Source organism: Dendrobates tinctorius, unplaced genomic scaffold, assembly GCF_039654945.1.
Source record: "Dendrobates tinctorius isolate UK_male_01 unplaced genomic scaffold, ASM3965494v1 ptg000083l, whole genome shotgun sequence".
Taxonomy (NCBI): Eukaryota; Metazoa; Chordata; class Amphibia; order Anura; family Dendrobatidae; genus Dendrobates; species Dendrobates tinctorius.
In genome coordinates, this window is record NW_027361751.1 from 16,611,782 (window position 1) to 16,638,838 (window position 27,057).

Consider the following 27,057-nt stretch of genomic DNA (forward strand, 5'->3'; position numbering starts at 1 on the left):
ACCGAGCGCCTGTGCTTGTTTTGAGCAGATTCAGTATAATGTTATGCCTCAAAGGGAAAAGCAATATCAGTTATTTGGGATTAGCCAATAATAGTATAAAGGGTGGTATTTTGAAGACTGAGAATGGACTGGGTAAGGATGTGATGAAAATGTAATTTTAACGCCCCCCATAGTTATTATGACACTATTTGGTAGTGGACCGTGACACTACATCACTCATCTAGACGTGGGAACATTGTAGTCAAAATACTGTACCCTGAGAAACTCCCAGAATACACTGATACCGTGGATATACTGTATGCACATCAGGGTAGCCAAATTACCGATTTTGAATGGAGCTTCCTAAAAATATCTAAAACTGGTTTTAGTTAACATAATCAAGCGATAACTGGTGAATGGTGTAATTGTTTCAGTTTTTTGCCGCTTGACGTTACTGGATGTCATAGTCCAGCTCCTGTGCACAGTTCAGGTTTCTAGGAGAAGATTTCCAATTCACTTGCTATGATTGCATTCTTCTCACCTTCCCATTGTGCCAGATGCTCTCATTTCCCTCAGGATCAACATCATCTGTTTCCAAGGTGAGATACGCCAGTTTCCTCTGAAGCCCCTTTTCCTTGATTTCCTTCAGAGCCCGCTTGCCAATAAAGTCAGCTTGCTGAAATCACATGAAGTTAATGATGATTAACGACTGCTGTGGCATCGAGACAGATATATGCGCTCAGACATTTACATACATGCATAGTGTCAATGGCAACGACAAGTCATACATAGGAACCATGCCACATTACCGCTATGTGCCGTAGGTTGTTGTCACTGCTGTATACAATGCTAAGTAGCTCCGGGGAGGTAGGAAACCATTAGAGGGTTCAGAGGAGGTTGCCTTTATTGGGGAGGGGATATACCCATCTTTGAAGTCCGGCACCCCTACTGATCCTGAAAACTGTTGGAGACCAGCGCTCCCACCTGTCCGCTGTGCATGGAGCTTCAGTTCTGTAGTTTCCTGCACTACAGTTCTCACTTTTCCTGGACACTTTTTTCTACTGTGGCCATGGAGGGCAGCATTTGGACGTCCATCAATAGGAAGCGATGGTATATACTAGCTATAGTGAAAGTCTCAATGAGGGTATGCGCACATGGCGGCTGTCAGATGCCTGCCCGCTCGCAGAGTTTTCCTGAAGTAGCTTCACTGCTGATTTTGCCCTTGATCTTGTGGTATCTCTGTCATCAGCATCTTTTTTTTCCTATGATTTCAACTATAGAGCAGGCAACTTCCTAGTGGAAGGCACCCGAAGAACGAACACGGTATTCTTTTCAGGTGATATACAAAAAGAGAAAAGACTATATGCACACAAAAGGGATCACCAAATATCAGTCAATTTTTTTTTAGAGAGCTAACAAAAGAATATTAAAAATACTTAAAAGGCATCCAAACAATGGACTGCCTAACTGATCCAAATATATGTATATACACTACAGGCCAAAAGTTTGGACACACCTTCTCATTCGAAGAGTTTTCTTTATTTTCATGACTATGAAAATTGTAGATTCACTCTGAAGGCATCAAAACTATGAATTAACACACGTAGAATTATATAATTAACAAAAAAGTGTGAAACAACTGAAACTATGTCTTATATTCTAGGTTCTTCAAAGTAGCCACCTTTTGCTTTAATTACTGCTTTGCACACTTTTGGCATTCTCTTGATGAGCTTCAAGAGGTAGTCACTGGAAATGGTAATCACTTCACAGGTGTGCCCTGTCAGGTTTAATAAGTGGGATTTATTGCCTTATAAATGGGGTTGGGACCATCAGTTGTGTTGTGCAGAAGTCTGGTGGACACACAGCTGATAGTCGTACTGAATAGACTGTTAGAATTTGTATTCTGGCAAGAAAAAAGCAGCTAACAGTCTATTCAGTTTGACTATCAGCTGTGTGTCCACCAGACTTCTGCACAACACAACTGATGGTCCCAACCCCATTTATAAGGCAAGAAATCCCACTTATTAAACCTGACAGGGCACACCTGTGAAGTGAAAACCATTTCTGGTGACTACCTCTTGAAGCTCATCAAGACAATGCCAAGAGTGTGCAAAGCAGTAATCAAAGCAAAAAGTGGCTACTTTGAAGAACCTAGAATATAAGACATATTTTCAGTTGGTTCACACTTTTTTGTTAATTATATAATTCCACATGGGTTAATTCATAGTTTTGATGCATTCAGAGTGAATCTACAGTTTTCATAGTCATGAAAATAAAGAAAACTTTTTGAATGAGAAGGTGTGTCCAAACTTTTGGTCTGTACTATATATATATATATATATATATATATATATATATATATATATATATGTGTGTTTTAGAGCATTTATTTTCAGGTGGACACAGACATAAAAGGTCCTTTGCACATCAATGTTATTTTGAGCGCTTTATTAGGCGGATACCCAGCGGAATCCACATGAAAAACACGTGGTGATATCGGCATTGACATCCTGCCGATCTCAAATCCACAGCTTTTATCAATTTACAAAAGGCAGATATGTTTCCCACAAGCGATTTTGCAGTGGAATATCTCCTGTATTTTTGGTACATGGGCAAAATACACTAAAAGGTCACTGAATTACCAGGTAGGAATATATCGAGGGGACCTGGTCATTGCTGAATCATCACATATTCTGGATCATTAATGAAATGAAAGAAAGAAAATGATATAAACTCTCACAAGTATAACTGCTGTATAATAGTGGATTGATGGCAAGGTTATAGACAGTTTTGGCATGGATTTTGTACCAAAAGCCAGATGAAAAATGCTTTACATAAGCTTCCCTTTCATTTTAATGCATGTGCCTATAAAGCATGTATTGCTTGGTAGAAAAAGCATCATGTCTCTTTGGCACGTTTTCCATGAGTAAATCATGGTAAAATACAAGGTTTTGTCAGTGTTCTAATTGTGGTAAAAAATACATCTCAGATCACACGGAGGATCCATATTTAAAAAAACCCCATTAAAAGCACTTGTTCTTGAAAAACTGCAGTAATAAAATAAATCACAATATTAGAAGCGTTTTGGTTTATTTGGGTTCTTTAACCTGAAAAAACTACCGTATGTTAAAAAAAGTGAACATCCCCTTTCTTACATGCTCTTTTTTACAATTCTGTCTAAAAGAAAAATTACAGTTAAATAAAATGTTCCTATGTGGTTTCTTTGGGAAATCATATCTGAGGATGACTGCAACAACAATAAAATACCATGTGTGAACTCAACTCAAGAGAAAAAACACATTCCTGTTACATCAATATCAGCCCATAGGGGGCAGTGTTGTGCACAGCAGATTTCAGTACAGTAATTCCCATTAGAATAAGTTCTATTTGATAAACAGGAAACACAAAATTATGCTGTTAAGCAGGGGTACACAGCCTGTGGCCGGGGGCACATGTGGCCCACGATGACATTCTGGGCGGCCCCCGACCATATGGACAAAACAAACGATTGACTGACGGTATATGTGATCAGCCAGCCACAGAAGCGAGCAGCTGCTGAGGACAAGGACTGGCAAGTACTAATGATGCCCGGTGTGGAAATCTTTGGATGCCGCAAATATCAGGAGAATGAGGTCTCTTGACCCGTTTGGCACTCTTTAGGGCCTATTCACACAGGGGTTTTTTTCACAAAGATTAAGAAGCAGATTTTACTGCATATCCACTGTGGTGTGACTGGTGGTCACGTGGTTAATAGGAGGTCTGTATCACAGGGATGGCAGCTCCCTGTGAAGTAGCCCGGAGTGTTTTCTTAAGGGTACATACATTTTTGAGTAGTTGTTGCTCACATTTGGGTCCGGGCTACGGATAGCTATGAGAATTGGGAGGGTCTGGCTACCCATGTACCACACACTGTGGTGAGGGGGCTCACTGTACCCCGTTTGGTCTGAAGATATGTGTGTGGTTGTGGATCTGCAGGACCTGTGATGAGGTCATGATCACGTGACTAGCCATGTGATAGGTAACTGGGAGGGGTTACAGGCTAAGGCAGGTGTGTTGCACATGTGAGAGAGTGTGTTGGAGACTGTCAGCCCAGACAGAGCTCCCATGTTCCAGGCTCGGACGTCGCATAGCCTGGGGAAGCCGTGCCGGCGAGTCCGAGCCAAAAGGAGTGGACGGTCTTGAAAACCATGTGATACTGACCGGAGTCAGTGAGAAGTATTTACAGGATACCTCTGTGGATAAGAGGGATCCGAGAACCTGCGTGGCTAACAGGTAACGGTCTTGAAAACCGTGTGATACTGACCCGGGTCAGAAAGAGACTGTGTGTGAACGGATACTTATAGGATACCTCTGAGGATAAGAGTGATCCGAGAACCTGTGTGGCGATCCAACAGGTAACGGTCTTGACAACTGTGTGTTATACTGACCGGGGTCAGTGAGACGGTTTATTCAGTGAGAGACTTGTATTCATGTGTTAAAACTGAATGTTTATTGGACAGTGTAATGGATGCTGGAACTGTCTAAATAATAAACCAAACGGACTGGTTTGAACCCTGAGCGTGCCAGTGTTTACCTCAAAGACCTGCAAAGTGAGTAATCCCCGTCCACTCACATGGTGGAACCTTACACCACATAAAAATGCTTAAAATACTTTTTGAATAAACTTCCTATTAGTTTTACTGCAAAATGTTCAAAATAATGTGAAATAAACATTATTGTGCGCACTAAAGAAGCTTTTCTCATTAAAACCAGTCGGAAGCTTCTTCAAAGACTGTTTGATGTGGATTTAGGAGCAGAATCTATTTCTAAATCCTTGCCAAAAAAAATGATTGTGATGGTAGCCTTAGGGTGCTGATTGGCGGAGGTAAGAGTCCTGTAAGTAGAATTTCCACTTATCGGACATTTAGGGTATATACTATGTCACAAATGTCACAGAAGGGAATGCCCTTTTCATTTTTCCTGCAGCCCCCGGGTTGGTTCGGTATGACAATGTGGCCCTTGGCTGCAAAAAATGGTTGCGCACCTCTGTCGTAAAGTATCCTCTACATGTTACCATTCTTACACAGCTTTTCATTTCTAACCACTAGAAAAAAAAAATGTTCCGAAAATGGGTGAACACTTTAGAAGTAAGAGAATAGCCTTCCCTACCAACCTTGTTTAGCTTTATAAAGTATTGCAGTCCGGCCTCCAGGGGGTTTGTGTCGCAATTCATCTGAAAAAAAAAAATATTTTTAGAAAATTTCTTACCAAAAAGGTTCATGGAGGGATAATCCCCTCTTGTATGACATAACTTTTTTGACTCCCAACTTGTATCATTTATGCTACTGATGTCGATTTTTAGAGGTACAACCGCCATTATCCTCTGAGGACAACATGGCCAATGGGAACATGGAATGGATACGTTACCATAGAATGTAACGTAGAAATGAATAGTGTAGGAATATACATTTGGGGTCATGGGTGACTAGAATGCTGCCCTTCCCGATAGAGAAGGGTCCAGAGGAAACTTCCCCAAAGACATGTATATGCTCCCATAGGGCATCCTAATGGGACAACCCTCTTACAGGCATCTCCATGCAATTCCTGCTAGGATTCAGTAACACCGCACATACTGTATGCCGCAGATAATAATCTCTACATCTTGCCCTGAAACTCCATTTACTTGGAAGCGATCACCTTGTGAAACATACCCGAAGAGCAACAATAGTAGACGTTACCAAAGTATCCTTGTAATATAAAAAGAAATGGCTGAATATAATATATCAGAAGAGGTCGCCTGAAGGTCCTGAACGCGTTGGCTCCTTTCAACTAAATTTAGGCCACAGGCTTAGTGAAGTATAAAAATAAACATATTGCCTTTACTTACTCTTCCCATGTCCAGAAGTGCCTCTTCGTCACTATGGTCTTTGTTCATTGCCTGCAGCCAATCCCTTAGCCCAGCAGCTGACCCACTGCTGTCTGTTGTGCTCAGTGATTGGCTGCAGCGCTCTCTATGTGATGTCACCTCTACAGCTGATCAACAAAGACAGCAGCAGAGAGGCACTGCTGGACCTGCGGGGAGGCAAGAAAAGCTCAGTTTCTTATTTTTACCATCATTGAGCCTAAAGTTAGTAAAAAGGGGACAACTAGTTTAAAGGAAACCGGTCATATAAAAATGGTATCTGATCTGCAGGCAGGATGTTATAAAGCCGAAGGAGCTGATCAGGTGGATCTAGTTTTTTGTAGGAAATCATTTAGAACAACTTGACATTTATTCATTGATTCCCTGATGTTTGTATCCATGAGTCCAGTGGGCGGTCCTATTCAGTGATTTACAGTCTTCTCTGTATGACATTGTCTGCAGGGATCGCTGTCACACTAGCAGGACTGCCCACTGGACTCCTATGGATACAAACACCAGGGATTTCAATGATAAAGTTACACTGAATCTTTTCCACCTGTATATCATTCTCATCCCCTTCTCTATACAGTGCTGTGTACAGACCGGCCTGCATGTACAACGTGACAGGTTCCCTTTAACTCTGCGTATTACATGGACGGTAATTTATCCATTGGCTGCTATGTAACGCTCTATCTTCTTACAGCGGCTGCTGCAGGATAAAAGGATGGCTAGCTGCAGCTTCCCGTGCTACAATCAGTGGTTTATTGGGAGCCGGACATCCAAATTAAAAGGATTTTTTTTCTTTAATTAGATAACCCCTTTATTACAGTTTACAGATGAGATATTTCACCTTCTTCTTAGAAATTAAACATAAGTGCCTCTGCCCTAGAGCTAACTATCTGCTCTGTACCCAGGTCTCTTACCTCTGCTCCCCAGCCACGGAAAGCCTTCTCCAGTCTTAGCACGTTCATGGCGTATGTGCCAAAGTTATCAATCCCTTCTTCATCGCCCGCCTGCATGATCTGGTTGTACAGTGCGGAGGTGTCCTGCCTCCTGTGGTACAGCTCCCAGCCCAGCTCACCTAGGGCACATTACAAGGGAGGATGAACACTACTGGGAATTATTCCTGACATCCTTATGTTAGAAAATGGGAGGACACAATTTTAGCTCAGAGAGAGGGCTGATACTGATTTCGTGTTTCGCAGGTGTTAATATCAATGGCTACTTGTTTTAAGGTAGATTCATGGTATCTGGAAACACCTTCTACCCACCGAGCCATTAGCATTACGGCCATTGCAGCAGCCTCCCTACATATGTCATTGGCCAGGAATCACAAGTCATAGGAGCATTCCACCCAATCTTCATGATTAGCATCCGGTCACATGCCGCTGGGCCCTGGAATGGTGATGGAAGGATGACAAAAAACCACCATAGACCCCCATAGCTATAAGGTAGTTCTTTAACCTGCAGGGAGAATATGTATAGACCTCTAAAACATAACAGTCCACCATGTTAAATATGTATCAACCACTAATCCACCCGAGAAGTTCAGGGTAATATGTATGTACTGGATCCCTAAGAAGATCATCTAGTAACACATAAAGCACCCTAAACCTCCAAAGATACTAATGTAATACAAGAAAAGAAGACTAAATGCAGAAAATGTATAAAAAGTAAAAATATCCCAGCCATTCCTCCTTCATCTCTTCCTTCCCTTTGATTATATTTTGTCTGATATTACAATTAATATTGAAAAATATATACAGTAAAGAAATGTCATGTGTCTTAGGAGCACCGGCAGTGTCTGAATCATGCTGCATGTGGTTCGGGCAGCATTAATCTGATAATAGATATGCCAGACCACCAAGAGTGTTCGGTAATCTTTAAACCCCTTAATGGGATTGTCTGGGCTTAGTGTACAAGTCTGCAGTCAATGTGTTGTTAGGGCTGGCGGAGCGCACCAAATTATAAAATAATAGTAGGTGCGTTCTCAGCCCGGGGTCCACCGTGCAGAGGTGGTACACTGCTGCTAAGTAAAGGCAGAAGTATAAAGCGGTGTGGGAAGGTCACACGTGGGTTAACGTCACCCAGTGTGAACAGCAGCGACTCTGTTAACTCTCAGAGCCGCACTACCGCTGAACATAAACACCGGAGCCTGTTTAACTCACAAAGCCCTGCCAAGGAGCACACAGAAAGCGGTCACAGAACCCTGCCTGTTGTGAGTTAATTTTTCCCTTCACCATTGAGGTCTGATGAACTCCCTCCTCTGGTGAAGGAAGGTAGTGAGGCTGATTACCAAACACATGGGCAGCTAGATGATGACTGGGTGGCTGGAACTGAGGACTGGATATAAGGCTGCCGACGCCCTTCTTCCTGGCTGGTGATTTTCCTGCTGGATTCTTGGAGACCAGTCTGATTCCTGCATCTCAAAGCTAAGTTTTTCTGCTCTTCTTTGTACTCTTCAGTTTTGTTTTTGTTTTGCCTTGTTTTTTGGGAGTTCTGCCATCCCCGGCCGGGGGAGAGCTGAACTCCATTTTTGTCTCTGATCTGTTGATATTTTGCTCTGTCTTCAGAATATACCTGAGTGCTGATATAGTCTTTTGAAGCCTAGCGACTTCAGGGCCTGTTTTTCCTATCAGTCAGTTGGCTCATTTTGATAGGGTTTTTGCGGATGGCAGACAGCAGCTTTCCTATCCTGTCCTATGTAGTTAGCTTGGGCCCCATCATTTGCTCAACCTATCTTTCTATCTGTGTTAGTGTTTTCATCTTGCTTCACCGTCATTATATGTTGGGGGCTGCCTATTGCTTTGGGGTCTGCTCTGGGGCAGTTTAGTTTTTCCCCTTTCTGTCTTTAGGCTATATAGTTCTCCGGCTGTGATCGAGGGGTCTAGGGCACCGTAGGAACCCCCCACGGCTACTGCTAGTTGTTGTGGATAGGTTCAGGGGTCTGCAATCCGATAGCTGCCAACCTCTCTGGTTTTTCTGGACTTAGCTGGTATTTTGTTTTTTCCTCCTTCGGTGACTCATCATAACACCTGCCCTAAGGACACGGGGTCAGAGTCCCTCTTGACCTTCTGAGCGCGCGGCGTCGCAACTGTGGACGCCGGTATAGACGCTGACTTCAGTGTGTCGAGCACGTGCACTGTGGCATGCCGAGCCACTGGTGGAGACTAATGCCTGTCACTGACCCTAACCTACCTACACCTAAGCCTGGGCGCTTAACAGGCTAGGCTGCACAACACATGCGTACCAAGGGTAGGGGTTCTTAAAGAGTCATTCACCAGAGACATTCATACATGCATACGACACACACTCTTGATAGTCAGCTAATGCAGTCTATACTAGCGCATGGACGAGCGGCCATGCAAACCTTTTATAGCCGCGTGCTTTCGGGACCTTCCTGGCCTTTTGGATGGACCAATTCGAGCTGGAGAAGGACCTGAGCACATGACCTCCGATCTCCAATGAGAGATCATCCCACGGGCATGCTCAGTGGACCGAAAGGAGGACTTAGTCCCTGGAGTAGCTCGCTGCTGACCAGCATGCGTTGCTATAGCTGAATCAGAGGTGGCATCAGCAACCAACCCTACAGAGCTGATCGGAGCAGAGCGCCTGGATCGACGAGTCTGCTGAGCAACCTCTTGTGCGGCCGGAGAGCAATGGGAGACCGCCAAATGCAAGGCTCGGGATTCCTGCTGTGCAGCGACCGGAACCCAACGCCTAACATGTGTGCTGTGATGAATCTCCAATGTTGGCGCTCGGTGAGGCGGGCATGTGACTGCAAGAATGTGATTTGCATACACGCGGTCACATGCTAACTAAATGGGCACAGCTTTGCTCAATGCAAGTGTATTGAGCGAGGCTGGACATGACTAGTCAGAATATGGCTGGAGGTAGGCAAATCAAACTTGTGGACACATGACCGCCCGCACCCGGCATCGGCATCAAAGGATCATCACAACACACAGTGCACGTACTAAGTACTTAAGTGGGTTCTCCTAAGAACGAACAACCCGTTTAAATACTCTAGGCCACCTGGATAACTATTTCAAAGTGAAATGAAAAAAGAAGAATATGCAGCATTCACCAATATAGCTGAAAAACTGTGCGTCTTTATTTCACATGAATTCCATCAACAGATATGTGGACATGCAGGACATTAGAGGAATGCTAGGGGAGGGAGGTGCTGTACAATGGCTGTTTCGCGATTACTCGCTTCTATTCTACCCATAGAAGCGAGTAATTGCGAAACGGCCGTTGTCGGCACCTCCCTCCCCTAGCATTCCTCTAACGTCCTGCATGTCCACATATCTGTTGATGGAATTCATGTGAAATAAAGACGCGGAGTGCGGCATATTTTTTCTTTTTTCATTTCACATTGAAATATTCATGTTTTTTCATGCAAGCACCTCCGTTTTTTGACTGAAATATATACCGCAATACTTCAGATAAATAGCTCTGTCTGTTAATGTGGTGATTTGTGTGCCCTGGTTTGCCGTTCATCTGTTTGCTCTTTTCTAGGATCACCTGGATAACTATAGCCAACATTGAATTGTGCTTTGTCATGAGGGACAGAGAATTTGGAACATTCCCAAATGAAATCCTGGGGATTCTTTCCTTTGGACTAAGGTTTTGATGTGACAGCAAAAAGTAAAAAAAAATGCACGAGTCATATATACCGTCTATTTCTGTTGCGCCCTCACCTGTATAAGATATCCGGATAGCTGTTACTGGGATCCCAGCAATGTTCATTCTTCTACCATGAAGAAATTTGAAAGCAGAATCACTCAGGTCCTCAGATGTTAATTTCTGAAGAACTTTTCTTGACAGTGGTCCTGCGACACCGAGAACTCCCACTTCATCTGTCACATTTACTATTTCCACATTATAATTGCCTTGAGTGGCAATTTCCTCTATCCACCTATAAATACAGACTATGTGTGAACATTGTCATACATCATTTTCAATTTGCATAAAATAGGGATTTTTGTGTACTCACCGTAAAATCCTTTTCTCCGAGCCATTCATTGGGGGACACAGAGACAGTGGGTGTTATGCTGCTTGCCACTAGGAGGACACTAAGTAAACCAGAAAAAAGTTAACTGCTCCCCTGCAGTATACACCCTCTCGCTGGATGAGATATCTCCAGTTCAGTGAAAAAAGCAGTAGGAGCTTAAACAGTCAACAATAACCATAACTATGTCAAAACCTAAGAATGCTACAAATGAGCCAGTAGGCTAAACAGGGCGGGTGCTGTGTCCCCCAATGAATGGCTCGGAGAAAAGGATTTTACAGTGAGTAAACAAAAATCCCTATTTCTCCTACGCCTCATTGGAGGACACAGAGACAGTGAGACATCCTAAAGCAGTCCCTGGGTGGGGAGCATACATCTGCTAATACCCCATGTACCACTGAGTCAACACTGAGGTACTGCCGACTGCAGGATGCGCCTGCCGAGAGCTGCATCTGCAGAGGCCGAAGAATGAATTTGGTAATGTTTTGTAAAAGTATGCAGACTGGACCAAGTCGCAGCCTTGCAGACCTGTTCTGCCGAGGCCTGGAGCCGAATGGCCCAAGAGGCGCCCACTTACCGGGTAGAGTGCGCCTTAATCCCCGCTGGGACAGGCGCGTTCCTGACACGGTAGGATTCCTGAATCGCTGAGCGAATCCACCTGGCTAGCATTGCTTTTGAAGCAGCTAGACCCTTCCTATGCCCCTCTGGAAGTATGAACAGGGCATCTGACTTGCGGAAGGGAGCCGTCCGCGAGATGTACCGTCTCAGCGCCCTAATCACATCCAAGGTGTGGAGGGCCTTCTCAATGCGATGGACTGGCACCGGACAAAGGGAAGGCAAAACAATTTCCTCATTGAGCTGGAAAGAGGAGAGGACCTTGGGCAGGAAGGACAGGGACGTCCTGAGAACTACCTTGTCCTGATGAAAATTCAGAAACTGAGAACGACAGGACAGGGTTGCCAATTCCGAAACTCGTCTGATTGACGTAATTGCCACTAGAAAGACCACCTTCCAAGAGAGGACAGTCAATGACACGTCCTGCAGTGGTTCGAAAGGAGCCTCCTGTAAGGTCCCGAGAACCAGGTTAAGGTCCCATGATTCCAATGGCCTTCTATAAGGAGGCGCCACATGGGAAACTCCTTGAATAAACATCTTGACCTGAGGTTTGGTGGCAATTTTGCTTTGGAAAAGCACCGACAAGGCCGAAATTTGGCCCTTGAGCGAGCTAACTGCGAGGCCTGATTTTAATCCGGATTGAAGGAACTCCAATATGGCCGGAATGGAGAACACCAGGGGGGATTGACCATGATCCTTGCACCATGAAAAGAAGATTTTCCAGGTGCGGTGATAGATACGCCTGGACACAAGCTTCCTAGCACTAATCATGATGGAAATCACGTCGTGAGAGAACCCAGCCTGTGCTAAAATCTAGGATTCAACAGCCACGCCGTCACAGACAGGGCTCCGGAGTTCTGGTGGTAAATCGGGCCCTGAGAAAGCAGATCCATGCGATCTGGAAGTCGCCAGGGGATGTCGGTGACTAGTTGTATTAGTTCTGCATACCATGCTCGGCGCGGCCAATCTGGCGCGACTAGGATCACTGGTACACCCTCCGCTCTGATCTTCTTGATGACCCTCGGAAGCAAGGGAAGAGGGGGAAAGATGTACGGGAGCCGGAATCGGTGCCATGGCAGAACTAGGGTGTCCGCTCTGATGACGCATGGATCGCGCGATCGGGCAATGAACCGAGACATCTTGTTGTTTGGTCTGGAGGCCATGAGGTCCACATCCGGAGTCCCCCAACGATGACAAATCTGCTGAAAGACTTCCGGATGAAGAGACCACTCTCCCGAGGCAATGGCTTGGCGACTGAAGAAATCTGCCGCCCAATTTTCTACGCCCGGGATGTGAATTGCTGAGATGGGTGACTGGTTGGTTTCGGCCCAATTGAGGATGTGACTCACTTCGTGCATGGACATCCTGCTCCGGGTACCTCCCTGGCGGTTGATATACGCTACAGCCGTGGCGTTGTCGGATTGGATCCTGATGGGGTGACCTGCGAGGAGATGGTGGAAACTCCGTAGAGCAAATCTGATCGCTCGTATCTCCAAAATATTGATGGGGAGACGTGACTCTCGGGTCGACCAACGACCCTGTGCCGTGTGGTGACGAAAGACCGCACCCCAGCCGAGAAGGCTTGCGTCGGTGGTTACTACCAACCATCTTACTGGGAGAAAAGACCTCCCTTGATTCAGGGAGGACCTCAGTGTCCACCACCTGAGGGCTAGCCTGACCCGCAGGGACAGAAGGATCCGACGGTCCAGGGAGAACGGGTTCTTGTCCCAAGCTAACAGCAACGCATGTTGTAAGGGACGGAGATGGAACTGTGAAAATGGAACTGCTTCCATCGCAGCCACCATCTTTCCGAGAACTCTCATGCTGAAACGAATGGAGTGAGAAGCTGGTCGGGAAAGAGTCCGCACTGCCTGTTGTAAGGCTTGCGTCTTTTCTGGAGGGAGAATGACCATCCCGCGGGAAGTGTCCAAGATCATTCCTAAAAAGGAAATCTGCTGAGCCAGTTTTGGGGAAGACTTTTCGAAGTTTATCTTCCACCCAGGCGCGAAAGTGTATTTGCTGTTATCTCCACGGATTCCTCACAGGCTGGAAGGGACGGACCCTTGATGAGCAGGTTGTCCAGATACGGTAACACCACTACTACCTGAGAGTGGAGAATGGCCATGACAGCCGCCATGACCTTGGTAAAGACCCCAGGGGCAGTGGCGAGTCCGAAGGGCAAGGCAACGAACTGCAAGTGTTCCTCGTGAATTGCAAAAGGCAGGAACTGCTGGTGGGACGGGCAGATCGGAATGTGAAAGTATGAGTCCTTGATGTCGATGGATGCTAGGAACTCTCCTTTTTCCATGGAAGCGACAACTGATCGGAGAGATTCCATTTGGAATCGCCGTACCCTGACAAACTGATTTAACAGTTTGAGATCCAGAATAGGTCGCATCATCCCGTCCTGCTTTGGAACCACAAAAAGGTTTGAATAAAATCCTCTGAACCTTTCATGATGAGGGACCAGAATGATGACTCCGTCCCTTAAAAGAGCCTGAACAGCCCGAAGGAAGGCTCTTGTCTTTCCCTTGGAGGGAGAGGAAAGGAAAAAGTGAGTTGGAGGGGGAGAGGAAAACTCTACCTTGTATCCGGAGGACACCAGCTCCCTGGCCCACTTGTCGTGGACGACCGCGAGCCAGGTGTGGCTGAAGGAAAGTAGGTAACCGCCTACTCTGTCGGTGACCGCCGGATAACGCTACAAGTCATTTGGTAGATCTATGAGATCTGGTTCCCCTAGATCCAGAAGCACTAGGCCTGGGTTTCCAAGAGCGGTTAGGTCTGTATGAGACCTGGGAGCCTCTGTCTCCGTGTGGGGACGGACCTGATCCGGAAGAGAAGGTAGAGGAGGACCAACCGGAATTGTTGCGAAAAGATTGAAAGCGCGTCGGCGCTTGGTTGCGAAACAGCCTTTTGTTGAGGAAGGAATTTACTTTTTCCCCCCGGTAGCATCAGACATGAGCTGATCCAGTTTCTCTTCAAAAAGACGACCCGTTTGAAAGGGGAGAGAAGTCAACGATCTTTTAGATGTGGCATCTGCCCGCCAGTTGCGGAGTCATAGGGCTCTTCTAATGGAGATCGCATTAGCAGCAGTTTGAGAAGCGCAATTGGCGGCATCAAAAGAGGCGTCCACTACAAAGTCCGCTGCATGAATTATATGCCTGGCGACTATGGTTGCCTCCGGAGGAAGAGTGGTTCCCTGGAAGGTAGTAATTAAGACTTCTGCCCAAGCGTCCATTGCCTTAGTGACCCAAATTGCCGCGAAAGATGGAAAGAGCGCTGCTCCTGAAGCTTTAAAAACTGAATGGGCAAGGTAGTCAATCTGACGATCGGAAGGGTTTCTATTTGAGGAACCCTCAGAAACGGATAGTAATGTTTTTGAAGCAAGATGCGATACAGGAGGGTCCACCTGAGGGGACTGTAACCAATCCTTTATTAGGTCTGGATCAAAAGGGTATTTAGCCTGAGTGGACTTTTGCCCTGTGAACCGCTTATGTGGACGATCCCTATGTTTCTGGACAATTTCCTTAAAGTACGGATGGCTGGTAAATAACCTGCGCACACGCTTGGTTTTCTTAAGTGAGATAGGATGTGCTGGAGCAGGAACATTATCCTCATCCAACTTCAGAATCCTGTTGACTGATTCTATAAGAGAATCAAGTGACTCTTGATCAGTTGGGGGATTCTGAGGGGCTGACGTGTCAGACTCGAATTCAGAATCGTGCTCGCTGAGAACCCCAAGAGAGGGAGAGCGAGAGCGAGAGACAGGAGTCGCAGATGCTGAGGCGTTAACGGGACTAGGGGACACGTCATGGGTCCGCTTTCTAGAGACCTGACCATCCCTTGAACGAGTACGGCCCCTGCTGGTGGACGGTTCCCGGCCGACGCCAGAGCCTTCCTCAGGGGGTAAGGACGCCTTCTGGCTTAAAGAGTCCTCCTGGAGGGAGAATATAGCCTGGGTCAGAGACTCCACCGACAGTGACAGGGACGCAGCCCACTCAGGGGTACTAAACGCAGGAGGCACGTCAGCAGCGGTGGCAAGGGGCGACAGGCCGGGTCGCAGTCCGTGCATAACAGATTAGTCTGTGCACTGGGTAAGGCAGACTTGCAAGTGGTACACACGGTAAAAAACGCAGTGTGCTTTATAGCAGCCCGTTTAGCCTCCTTAGATTGAGACATAGTGCTCCTGAAAGGTTTAACTGTAGAGTCTGTCTGCAGCTGCAGGGAATGTGCCAGGAAGGGGTTAAGCTTTAATCTGAGGGCAGATGCAGCTTACCCGGTCCTGTGCTGTGTCCCCCGGGAGGAATAGTGGTGACCCTGCGGTGTCACCCGGCATCCGGCAGAATGCTCGCCTCACAGCTCGTGTCCAGAGCAGGCTGACATGGCCCCCAAGATTAGAATTGCGCATCTCATCAGGGATGAGAGGAGCCAAGACGAGGGGGCGGCGATAATAGCGCGGGTGGCGCTATTCAAATTGCGGCCTAGTAGGCCGGAAAAGCCGGGGGCTAAATTTTTGAGCCTACCCGCAGTAGGCACCGGGGGGCGAGGCGGCGCTATTGAAATTGCGGCCTAGCAGGCCAGGAAAAGCCAGGGACTAAATTTTTCGGGCTACCCACGGTAGCGCCGAGGGGGAGGGGGCCACGATGGGGGGGCCGGTGCACCGCCACTGACGCTAAGTCAGCGCTTCACCCGGGGGCCAGGACCCGACCCCATACCTCAACTCCAGTGCTCAGCGCTGTCCGAGCCATCCATGCAGGCTCTCATCCTCCTGGGCTGATGTAGCAGAGCTGGAGGAGTTCTTAAAGGGGCATGCTCAATCGATTCTCCCTATGGTAGGGGGATGGAGAGCTATGGGGCTGATTCAGGGCCTTCGGAAGCGCTGTCCAGTCTTCTCCATTCCATGCGCCTGCCCTCATATCCGTGGATTACCGGAACTTTTCCCCTGGTCGTAAGGATCATCGCCATTATTGTCAGAAAAATCAGCCCCAAACGTCGCTGGAAAGTGTACGGGGAGGTATACTCCGCGTGCTTGCCTGTTGTTGGTTCGGGGGAGAGCGGGCCGTAGAAAGGAACCGTCGCCCCCTTCACTCCGTTAAATTAAAAAATAAAAATTTACAGAAAATTCAAAAATAAAATAAAAACGGTGGGGTCTGAAACCAGACCCAAGTGCCTCCTACAGACACTAAGCATCAACTGGAGATATCTCATCCAAGCCATTCATTGGGGGACACATCACCCGCCCTGTTTAGCCTACTGGCTCATTTGTAGCATTCTTAGGTTTTGACATAGTTATGGTTATTGTTGACTGTTTAAGCTCCTACTGCTTTTTTCACTGAACTGGAGATATCTCATCCAGCGAGAGGGTGTATACTGCAGGGGAGCAGTTAACTTTTTTCTGGTTTACTTAGTGTCCTCCTAGTGGCAAGCAGCATAACACCCACTGTCTCTGTGTCCCCCAATGAGGCGTAGGAGAAAATATGAGTCGTTTTTCTAATCACTTTTAATTTCTCATTTTGAAGGATTGGAATTTGCAGCCTGTAGTATTTTCCAGAGCTGCATTCATAATTCTGCAGACTTCAGAAAAGTTATTCCTGTTCTACCAGCACAGTGTGATAAATGGCTGTCATATACAGGCGACACCCTAATGAAATGGCCAGGACTGGAGATAGCTCTGATCCTAGACATTCCTTTAGAAATGGCCATCAGTAGCGATCGCAGCAGGAACTTTCCGGAATGAGTATTTTGTGCATTTTTGACTCTGCATATTTTTGCTGCACAAAAAACACTGCATTTTACAGTTCAAGTACTTTTTTTGCTACACTGTGGAAACGGACCTACAGTGCAATTTTGAAATCTACATCATGTTAATTTCTCTTGCAATAAACAAGCGATTTATTTGTGGATTTGATGAGGAAAATATGCAGATAAAAAGCAGCTATACATACAGGACCAAAATGTGTTCTGAACCTTACCTTATGGCTCATCTGCATGTCTGTGATTCTCACTGGTAGAACTTATTCTAGTCTATGGGGTTTTTCACATGTCTGAGTTTTCTTTAGAGGTCCGAATGTCCACAAAAAAGAATAACGGAGAATTGTCCACAAAAAAGAATAGCGGATAATTGTCCATTTTTTATCCTAATCTAGTATCAAAATCAACAATGCAAGTCTATGGGCATTTGAAAAAATATTGGACAGCACTAGGAGGCCGTTTTGGCTACATCCTAATGCTTTCCAATTGTCTATTGTTTGTTTCATAAATGAAGCATGGGAAACCTTCTTGTAAAACAAAAAACACTAAAGGTAAAAACTGAAACACTGACTAAACACTCATGAAAATCTGATCCAAAACACTGATGAAAATAATTTTTTCTTGCTTACGAGAAAAATCACCGACATCTTCATGGGCCCCGAGGTTGAGTTCAGACAGATGCATTTTCGATCAGTGTGCGGTCAGAGTGCTCACCAGACAGTTCACTGATCCATTAAAGAGATTGTCCAGGCTTGAGGTTTAAATCTGAAGTCACTTTGTCAATCCTTACAGTGTTCACAGCGCTTGCTGTGAGGATAATCCAGTACCAAGAGCAGGCAGGCACATGACCGCAAGTATGCGATTTGCATAATTCCGGCCACATTATAACTAGATGTGTCCAGCTTCGCTGAATTAACTAACTGCATACGTCTAGTTGGCATGTGACTGCATGTGTGCAGATCACTTACTTGCAGTCATATGCCCATCCACGCCCAGTGCCAGCACATAGAGTGATGCAGACTTGAACCCGAAGCCTGGACAAACCCTATATTTGCCAGTGAGCCTTTGCACACCTGCGATCTTTCCTATGGACCCATGTTTTACAGACCAGACTAATGCCTGTCAATAGCATTGCTTACCCATCTTCTTGTATCCATAATTGTACTCCATTCTTGTTATCTTTGCCACACATCTAAGTGGTCTGTATAACCCCTTCCCCCTTTCATGACCTTTGCTTAACTCTGTACATTTGGCCTGGGCAGTCACACCCCACTTTCACTCACACCTGATTGTCTTTAGCTGCACATATATTCAGTACCATGGGTCTGCTCCAGACGTAGTCGGCTTCATCTATTTCAAAATCCATATTTCAAAGTACAGATTTCTAAGTACTCTGAATTAGACTAGAATTGGACTGGAATTTGCCTGCAAGGTAACGGACTATAACATCACAACAATGTTTCGCCATCTTTTTACTATAACCCCCATCTACTCTATTTTTCCTTAACTCCTGCAATCCCTCCAGTAAGGAACTTGTCATTTCCCCCTCCATCCTTCCCAGCCATCTCACCTCTTTGTCACAACTGTTCCTCCACATACAATCCTTTTTCTCCAGACACACACGGCCACATCATGTCCTATCCTGCTCCCACCTTCTAATGCGCTGTCTACTACTCCTCATTGCTGGCGACGTGTGCCCAAATCCTGGCCCTCCTCAACACATCCCTACACTCACTTCTAACACCCTGCACGCTCTGTCTGCAACAAGCTATCATTTATCCATGACCTCTTTATCACCAACAAACTCTCCTTCCTTGCCATCACTGAAACCTGGCTCACTCCCTCTGACATAGCCTCTCCAGCTGCGCTTTCCTATGGCGGATTCCATCTCTCTCACACCCCTCGCCCCAGCAACAAATGTGGTGGAGGAGTTGGCTTGCTCCTGTCTGATACCTGCTCCTTTACCCCAATTTCTCTGCCACCCTCCGCTACTCTTCCCTCGTTCGAGGTGCACTCCGTCTGCATCTATTCCCCCTCCAACTGGCTGTCATCTACCGCCCCCCAGAGCTAGCCATCTCCACCTTTCTCGACCACTTCACCACCTGGCTACTCCATTTCCTCTCTGCTGACATCCCCACCATCATCATGGGCGACTTCAACATCCCCATTGACACTTCCACCCCGGCTGCCTCTAAACTTCTATCGCTAACGGCTTCCCTCGGCCTCACTCAATGGTCCTCTGCGGCCACTCACAAAGATGGTCACACACTGGACCTTATCTTCACCCGTCTCTGTTCCTTCACTAATCTCAATAACTCACCCCTGTCCCTGTCTGACCACAACCTACTGACATTCTCTTCCCTCTCCTCTCCTACTGCGCAACCCCCGCTCCATAAACTCGCTCACCCTCGCAGGAATCTCAAACACCTCAATTTACAATCACTCTCTGAGTCCCTTCATGACTCAGATGCTGCTGCCACTTTTTATAACACCACAATAACAGCAACACTTGATTCGGCTGCCCCCCCCACGCAGAGCAAAACTCGAACAATCAACAGGCAGCCCTGGCTGACCAGCCTGACCAAAGAACTGAGACGGGTTTCCAGAGCCGCTGAGCGGAGATGGAAGAGAACCCATTCTACTGAGCACTTCAATGCATACAAGCAGTCCCTTGCCAGCTTTAAGTCCACGCTCACTGCCTCAAAACAAACTTACTTCGCATCTCTCATATCCTCCCTGTCTCACAACCCACAAACAGCTCTTCAACTCTTTAAATTCTCTACTCCGTCTCACAGCACCTCCTCCCCCTCCTCTCATTTCTGCTGAAGACTTTGCCTCATTCTTTAAGCAGAAGATCGACACGATCAGACAAAACTTTGGCCCGCAGCCCCCAATGCCCCTCTCAGCCGCTCAGCCCTGTTCTGCAAAAGCCAGCTTCTCCACCATGACAGAAGATCAGCTCTCCACCCTTCTGTCAAGATCACACCTCACCACTTGAGCCTGTGATGGTTACGTGTGACTGGACACACTGCCTCTAGCGGGGCGAATTTCTATGACACACGTGACCCTGGATACACCGCCCCCAGTAGGGCGAATTTAAATAATAAGGGGAAACACCAGGGAAACCGATACAAAGGAAGGCCCTGCGATAGGAAACGGGGACGTGGAGACCTCCTGCACTCTCCTGAGTCAGTCTCTACACTCCTAACAGTCCCTATACAGGCTCTGCACCTGTCGCTGAGCTGGAATCTAAGAACCCCAACTCGCCCTGCACCTAGCCCTTTCAAATGAAATGAACGGTGTAGAAACTAATCCCACCACTGCACTGAAACACACAAAAGGAAAGGTACAAAACAGGGGTAACTGTTGTGAGTTCATTTTCTGGTCTACCAGTTGTGAGTTCTCCTTCCAGGCTCCCTCTGGTGGTAACAGGAGGTAGTGAGGCTGATTTAATCAGTGGAGATCTGCCACCTGATAAGGAGGACGACGATTGGACCTCAGGAATCTCAGACTGGATTTAAGACAGCCGACGCCCTATTCTGGTGCAGGTGATTCCTTCTGGCTTGTCAGGTCTTGGTTCTCAGCTCTGTTCCAGTCAGCTCAAGCTAAGTTTTTCTGCTAATGTTCACACTTGATTTTGTTGGTCTATTCAGTTTTTTGTGTGGTCAGCCAGCCCCGGCTGGAGCTGTGCTGAATTTCCACTCTTATTTATCTGTATTTGCCAATTGATTGGCCTCTTTTTGCTCTGTCTCAGAATATTTCAGAGTGCTGATATAGTGGGTGAAGTCTAGTGACTTCAGGGTTAATTTTGTTATCAGAAGTGTTGGACATTATTTTTGTAGGGTTTTTGGCAGATTGCAGACAGTTTCTTTCCTTTCCTATCCTTTCTAGTTAGTTTGGGCCCCCTCGTTTGCTCAGCCTATTTTCTTGCCTGTGTTTGTGTTTTCATCTTGTTTCACCGTCAATACATGTGTGGGGGCTGTCTTTCTTTTGGGGTCTGCTCTGGGGCAGTTAGTTTTCCCCTTTTCTTGCTTTAGGCTTATTTAGTCCTCCGGCTGTGACGAAGCGTCTAGGTTCATCGTAGGAACGCTCCACGGCTGCTAGTTGTGTGGTTAGGATCAGGGATCTGCAATCTGCATAGTTACCAACCTCTCTGGTTTTCTGTGACTTAGCTGGTTTTGTTTTTTCCTCCTTGGTGACCCATTCATAACAGGTAACACCACTTAGCTTTGCTTTGTTGCTCTTGCTCCCAGCAAGAGTCCACCACCAGAATGCAGCTTTCCTCCAGAAACGCTGCTACTTCACCAAGCTTTGTCAGAGCTGCAAGGAACCCTCTCTAGCTCCTTCCACACCAGGACTCTGACTGAGCTGCCAGGAACTCTCTCTAGCTCCTTGTGGTGTAATGACCACTGTGTCCACTAGGGGGCGCTGTGTGGATGTACCAAGAGAACGGATGAGTGGCAGAATCCTGAAGGATAGCTATGTATCTCAAAGTGGGTGGCTTTGAGATGGAGACTTGTGTATGTGTGATCAGCAATATCATTGCTGAGGTGTTGGTTCTAAGTATAAGGGGGGAGTCTTCAGGTAACTAGAGAGATGGGCGGGTTCTGGTTACCTACAAACCCACCCAGGGGTGTGTCTGAAAATGCCTGTATTAAAAGGCTATGTGAGTGTGTAAAGGACCTGTGATGAGGTCATAGTCACGTGACCCGTGGGCATGGCTATAGACCATATAATGTGGCTAGGGTAGGTAACATGTAGTGAATGCTGGGACCTGATTGGTCCAGTTTGGAAGGTCCCGTGAGAAGGATCTCCTAACAGCCTGCGGAGCGGCTGTGTGTGTAATGGCGGCCAGCGTCTGAGAGTCCCTGAGGAGTGAGTGGATTTCTGCAGCCTGGAGAAACAGACATGTGGGAACCCTGACGTGGGTGAGATAAGGATGAGGTTGAATAGCCTGTATAATGGACGCTATGCTGTAATGCTGTTTATATTGATGTGGTTTATGCTGCATAATAAACCTCATGGACTATAGTATGGCTTATGAAGACCCATGCTGGATCTGTTTTGTGGCTGCTGAGCGAGTATCCCCTACTTAAATGACAGCGCTACCTCACAATTGGTGGAGAAGGCTATGGGCAGTGTTGTAGCCTTGTTGCTGGGAGCAATGGATAAGGACTGCAAAATTCGGTGGTAAAGAGCAACGCTGAGCCAGGAGGGCTGACGGTTGTGGAAGCCGTGTGATGTGCTGCTGACCGGCCACGTGTGAGCAGAGCCTGTGACGGCCTGCAAGTGGGGAAGCCACTGTCCGGCTGTGGTTCTGGAAACCGTGGGGCGGCCTAGTGAGTAAGGCACTGTCCGGATCGGTGAGCCCAGAGTGGCTGCTTCCCCAGGAGAAAGACTGGTAATTGCTAGGGTGCCTCTGCGGAGAAGAGGTACCCAAGGACCTGTGTGGGCAACACAGGAGAAACGGACTGGTGTTCGTGTGGTACTGACCTGGGTCAATGAGTAAAACGGTGACCCGTGTGGCCGACACAGGTATCGGACTGGTGTTCGTGTGGTACTGACCTGGGTCAGTGAGGAAGACAGTGTTCCTGGAGGGTTCAGTGAGGAAAGGTCCTGGAGGGTCAGCCCTGGGAGCAGAGTCGGATCCCAGGAGCACGTGGTGTGACCTTGGACCTGGTGAGGCGCGAGTGTTGGGCAGTCTCAGGCGGAGACAGATGTCCTGAAGAGCACCCGCCAAGCCCCTGGACCTGGTGAGGCCGGTGTGTGGGGAGACCCTGGGAGCAGGGTCGCTCCCTGAATCGCACCCGGTGCGCCCTGTGTGTTGGATGGTCTCAGGTAGAGACAGGAGCATCCTGAATAGCACACAGTCAGGACACGTGAGTTTTTGAGTTTTTTGTGGTGTGTTTTTTCTTCTTTTTTCTCGACTCAGCATGCGGTGGCTCAGTGGAAGTCAAGAAGGTGACAAGCAGCTTGATGTGGCTCAGTGGGGTCACGAAGGTGACAAGCGGCTTCCGGTGGATCGGCGGGTCCTGCAGTGACACCAGCCGCTGTGTGTGAACAGCAGCTGGTGGTGCCAGTGATCGGTGACAGGAGAGCTGTGGTGGTGTCATCAAAGACTTGTGTGGTATCGTAAGAGACATAAACTGTGTGGTGTGAACTGTGGTCTGAGAAGACCGGTATAACAGACACGGGGAGATCCCGAAAGGGGGTGGGGTCCCAAAAGGGGGCGGTGACCCAAATCGGGGTGGTAGCCCAAAAGGTGGTGGAGTCCCAAATTGGGGTGGTAACCCAAAAAGGGGTGGAGTCTGAGGGAGGCGGTAACCCAGATTGGGGTGGTGGTCCAGAAAGGAACAGAGTTTGAAGAAATGGCAGCACTAATTGGCTCAGTGGGTATGTCTGGAAAACTGCAGTGTTCATGTATGTCATTTCCAGAATGTGGGATATTCTTTCCGAGTGATGACTGGCCGCAAGTGTGTTCCGTGAGCTACACCGGGAAGGGATCTCGGGACGGTTGGACTCAAAAAGTCAGGTGACGCTGGTAGGAACTCTTCTCACTTTCTGTCTGACCGAGAAAATGGTCCAGGTTCGCTGTGCACATGGGGACACAGTGAACTATGTGGTAGACAGAATAATGTTTGAGGGGCTCGAAGGCAGTGAGTGCCAAGGGGGCAGTATACCATCAGACCTAGTGTATGCCTTGGAGTGGGGCCGGGACTTTGTCAGGTTTGATGATATATGCCACGAGGGTGGAGACGTTCCTTCTGTGGGGCTAACCCATACGAAGACGGTGACGGCTCCTGACATGGAGAGGACAGAGGTGGAAGTGACCGGAAAAAGGGGTATGTCAGCCCAACGGACCTGACATCTCGTGACGAAACTGACGCTGACCTGGTGGATAAGACGGCTGAAGTAGTCACACGGTTAGTGAGTAACTGGAGGGATGACTTAATCTCTGGGGGTGACTGTGGCTCTGAGAAAGAAAGGGAGCACAGAATAGAAGGGCTAGAGAAAGAAGTCTCTGAGCTCAAAGGCCACATGGTAACGTGGCAAGGACTGAATAAGGCCCTTAGAGAGGAGGTGGATGAGTGTGTCAAACGAGAAAGAGTCCTGAGACAAACGGCTGAGCACAGGGTCAAGGAGCTTAAGAAAGATCTTGGAGCTCAGAGGACACCTGTCCACCTGGCAAAGTGTGAACAAGAACCTCAAGGAAGAGATGGAGGAACTCATAGGAGTAGTAAAAAGTCTTCTGCGAGAGAAGTTGGACGAAGATTTGCCGCGGGTGAGCATGAGTGATAATAAGACAGAACTGCCAGTAGCCATAGTGGCCAAGGGTCATGAAGTGATCCAACCATGTGAAGTTGATGAGTTAAGAACTGAAGAAGACAGTCACCCGGTCGGGTCAACGGTAGTGAGGGAAGTGTCCGTGGTAAGGCCAGAGCCTCCTGGCCTGGAAGAGAGCAAGACCACGTCCTTCAAGACTGTGATTGACGTTCCAGAAGACATGCAAGATGCCTGTGCGGAGGAAGGTGTACATGAGGCTTTCAAGGAGGCGGTCAAGGCGTGTGAGGTGCACTGGGCACCTGAGACTCGGCAGTTAGTGATAATATCCGCTAGAGAAGATACAGCAAACCGGGTAGCTGTCCTGAAAGCGATGCATTTGCAGTGTCTCCACGTCAAACAGTTGGTCAGGCAGAGTAATGTGAAAGCTGCTCGACGCCTGGAGTTAGCCAGGGAGGCTTTGGATTGGCAGGGTTTGCGGAAAGATGTGGTTCCGGTACCCAAAGCTCTGATTGGGAGAGTCATTGGAAGATCCGGGAAGGTGATGCAAGACCTCGTGGATATCTCCGGTGTGGTGAGGGTGAGGATCCCTCCTGATGATGAAGACCAGGTATCCAGTGAAGTGGGTAGAATTCCCATCATCGTGGTTGGCTCCATGGAGAGCCTGAGAGACTTTCGGATGCTCGTGGAGTATCGAGTGGGGTACCTGCAAGAGATTGAACAGTTGAGGCTGGACCGTCAGCGAATTAATAAAGAAGTACGGAATACCAGGTGGCGGCCGCCTGCAACCCAACAAGATGTAAGGACCCGAAGAGTTCCGCCAAGAAGTGACAGGGCAGATGGCCGAAGAGTGTCAGCAAGTGGTAGTTCGACTGACGCTGAAGGAGTCAGACTCAGGCCAGACAGTAGGGCCGATTAGGACTGATGACCGTACCAACCGGGAGAGCCGGTCATTGGGAGAACGGTCAGGTGACGAAGCGCACTCTAGGAGGGTGGTGACTAAACAGTGTCTGATGACGCACACAGACGGCAACTGGAGGGTCAAAGACAATGACCGATATTTTGACCGCTGGCGGCGGGGGAGGCCTAACGCAGAGATGAGGCCGTATGACAGATGGAGACGGTTCTCTAGACCTAGGGGGCAAGGTGTAATGAGTGCCCGGTCTCGAGATCCTGGTGTAAGATTGTGTGTTCAACCCCACAAGTTTGAACAGAGGGGCGGGGTATGTGGTGTAATGACCACTGTGTCCACTAGGGGGCGCTATGTGGATGTCCCAAGAGAACGGATGAGTGGCAGAATCCTGAAGAATAGCTATGTATCTCAAAGTGGGTGGCTTTGAGATGGAGACTTGTGTATGTGTGATCAGCAATATCATTGCTGAGGTGTTGGTTCTAAGTATAAGGGGGAAGTCTTCAGGTAACTAGAGAGATGGGCGGGTTCTGGTTACCTACAAAGCCACCCAGGGGTGTGTCTGAAAATGCCTGTATTAAAAGGCTATGTGAGTGTGTAAAGGACCTGTGATGAGGTCATAGTCACGTGACCCGATGGGCATGGCTATAGACCATATAATGTGGCTAGCGTAGGTCACATGTAGTGAATGCTGGGACCTGATTGGTCCAGTTTGGAAGGTCACGTGAGGAGAAGGATCTCCTCACTAACAGCCTGTGGAGCGGCTGTGTGTGTAATGGCGGCCAGCGTCTGAGAGTCCCTGAGGAGTGAGTGGATTTCTGCAGCCTGGAGAAACAGCCATGTGGGAACCCTGACGTGGGTGAGATAAGGATGAGGTTGAATAGCCTGTATAATGGACGCTATGCTGTAATGCTGTTTATATTGATGTGGTTTATGCTGCATAATAAACCTCATGGACTATGGTATGGCTTATGAAGACCCGTGCTGGATCTGTTTTGTGGCTGCTGAGCGAGTATCCCCTACTTAAATGACAGTGCTAGCTCACACTCCTCCACCAAGGATGGTTGAAATGACCAATATCACCAACAGTGATTGCAACCACCTGACACTCTTTTATAGGTAAGAGCCAGCAATCACACCTGCTTCATAATCACGTGCACTAAACTAAAGTAACCAGAGTGCAATGACCCTAACGGCCACCGGGGGCAAAACTAGAACTGAAACCACCACAGTGCAATGACCCTAATGGCCACCGGGGGCAAAACTCACTTTAAGCAACCAGCTTAAAGAAAAAAAAAGGTTACAAGTGCTTTTCTCTGTCACAATCCAGCATGGATCATGACAGTGCCATCGACCCACTCCCGTCTCACTTCATCCCTAACTTGGCCACAGTCTTCATCCCATCTCTAACACACCTCTTCAACCTTTCACTTACAAAAGGTGTCTTTCCCTCATCCTTCAAACATGCCTCAATCACACCCATCCTCAAAAAGCCCTCCCTCAACCCATCCTCTGTGTCTAACTTTCGCCCGATATCTCTTCTCTCTTACGCCTCAAAACTACTGGAACATCATGTATATTTTGAACTGTCCTCCCACCTCTCCTCCTGTTCCCTCTTTGACCGGT

General features: G+C 47.6%; 1 protein-coding gene across 2 annotated transcripts in view; it reads right to left on the reverse strand.

Moving 5' to 3' along the window:
• Positions 1 to 27,057, reverse strand: part of DMGDH (dimethylglycine dehydrogenase) — a 115,063-nt gene that overhangs the window by 7,843 nt on the left and 80,163 nt on the right. For both annotated transcript variants that reach the window (XM_073584154.1, XM_073584156.1), the window contains 4 exons: positions 10,564 to 10,781; positions 6,784 to 6,941; positions 5,132 to 5,191; positions 521 to 655 (listed from right to left, as the gene is read on the reverse strand). In XM_073584154.1, coding sequence (XP_073440255.1) covers positions 521 to 655; positions 5,132 to 5,191; positions 6,784 to 6,941; positions 10,564 to 10,781 — 571 coding nt within the window. The remainder of the gene's footprint in view (positions 1 to 520; positions 656 to 5,131; positions 5,192 to 6,783; positions 6,942 to 10,563; positions 10,782 to 27,057) is intronic.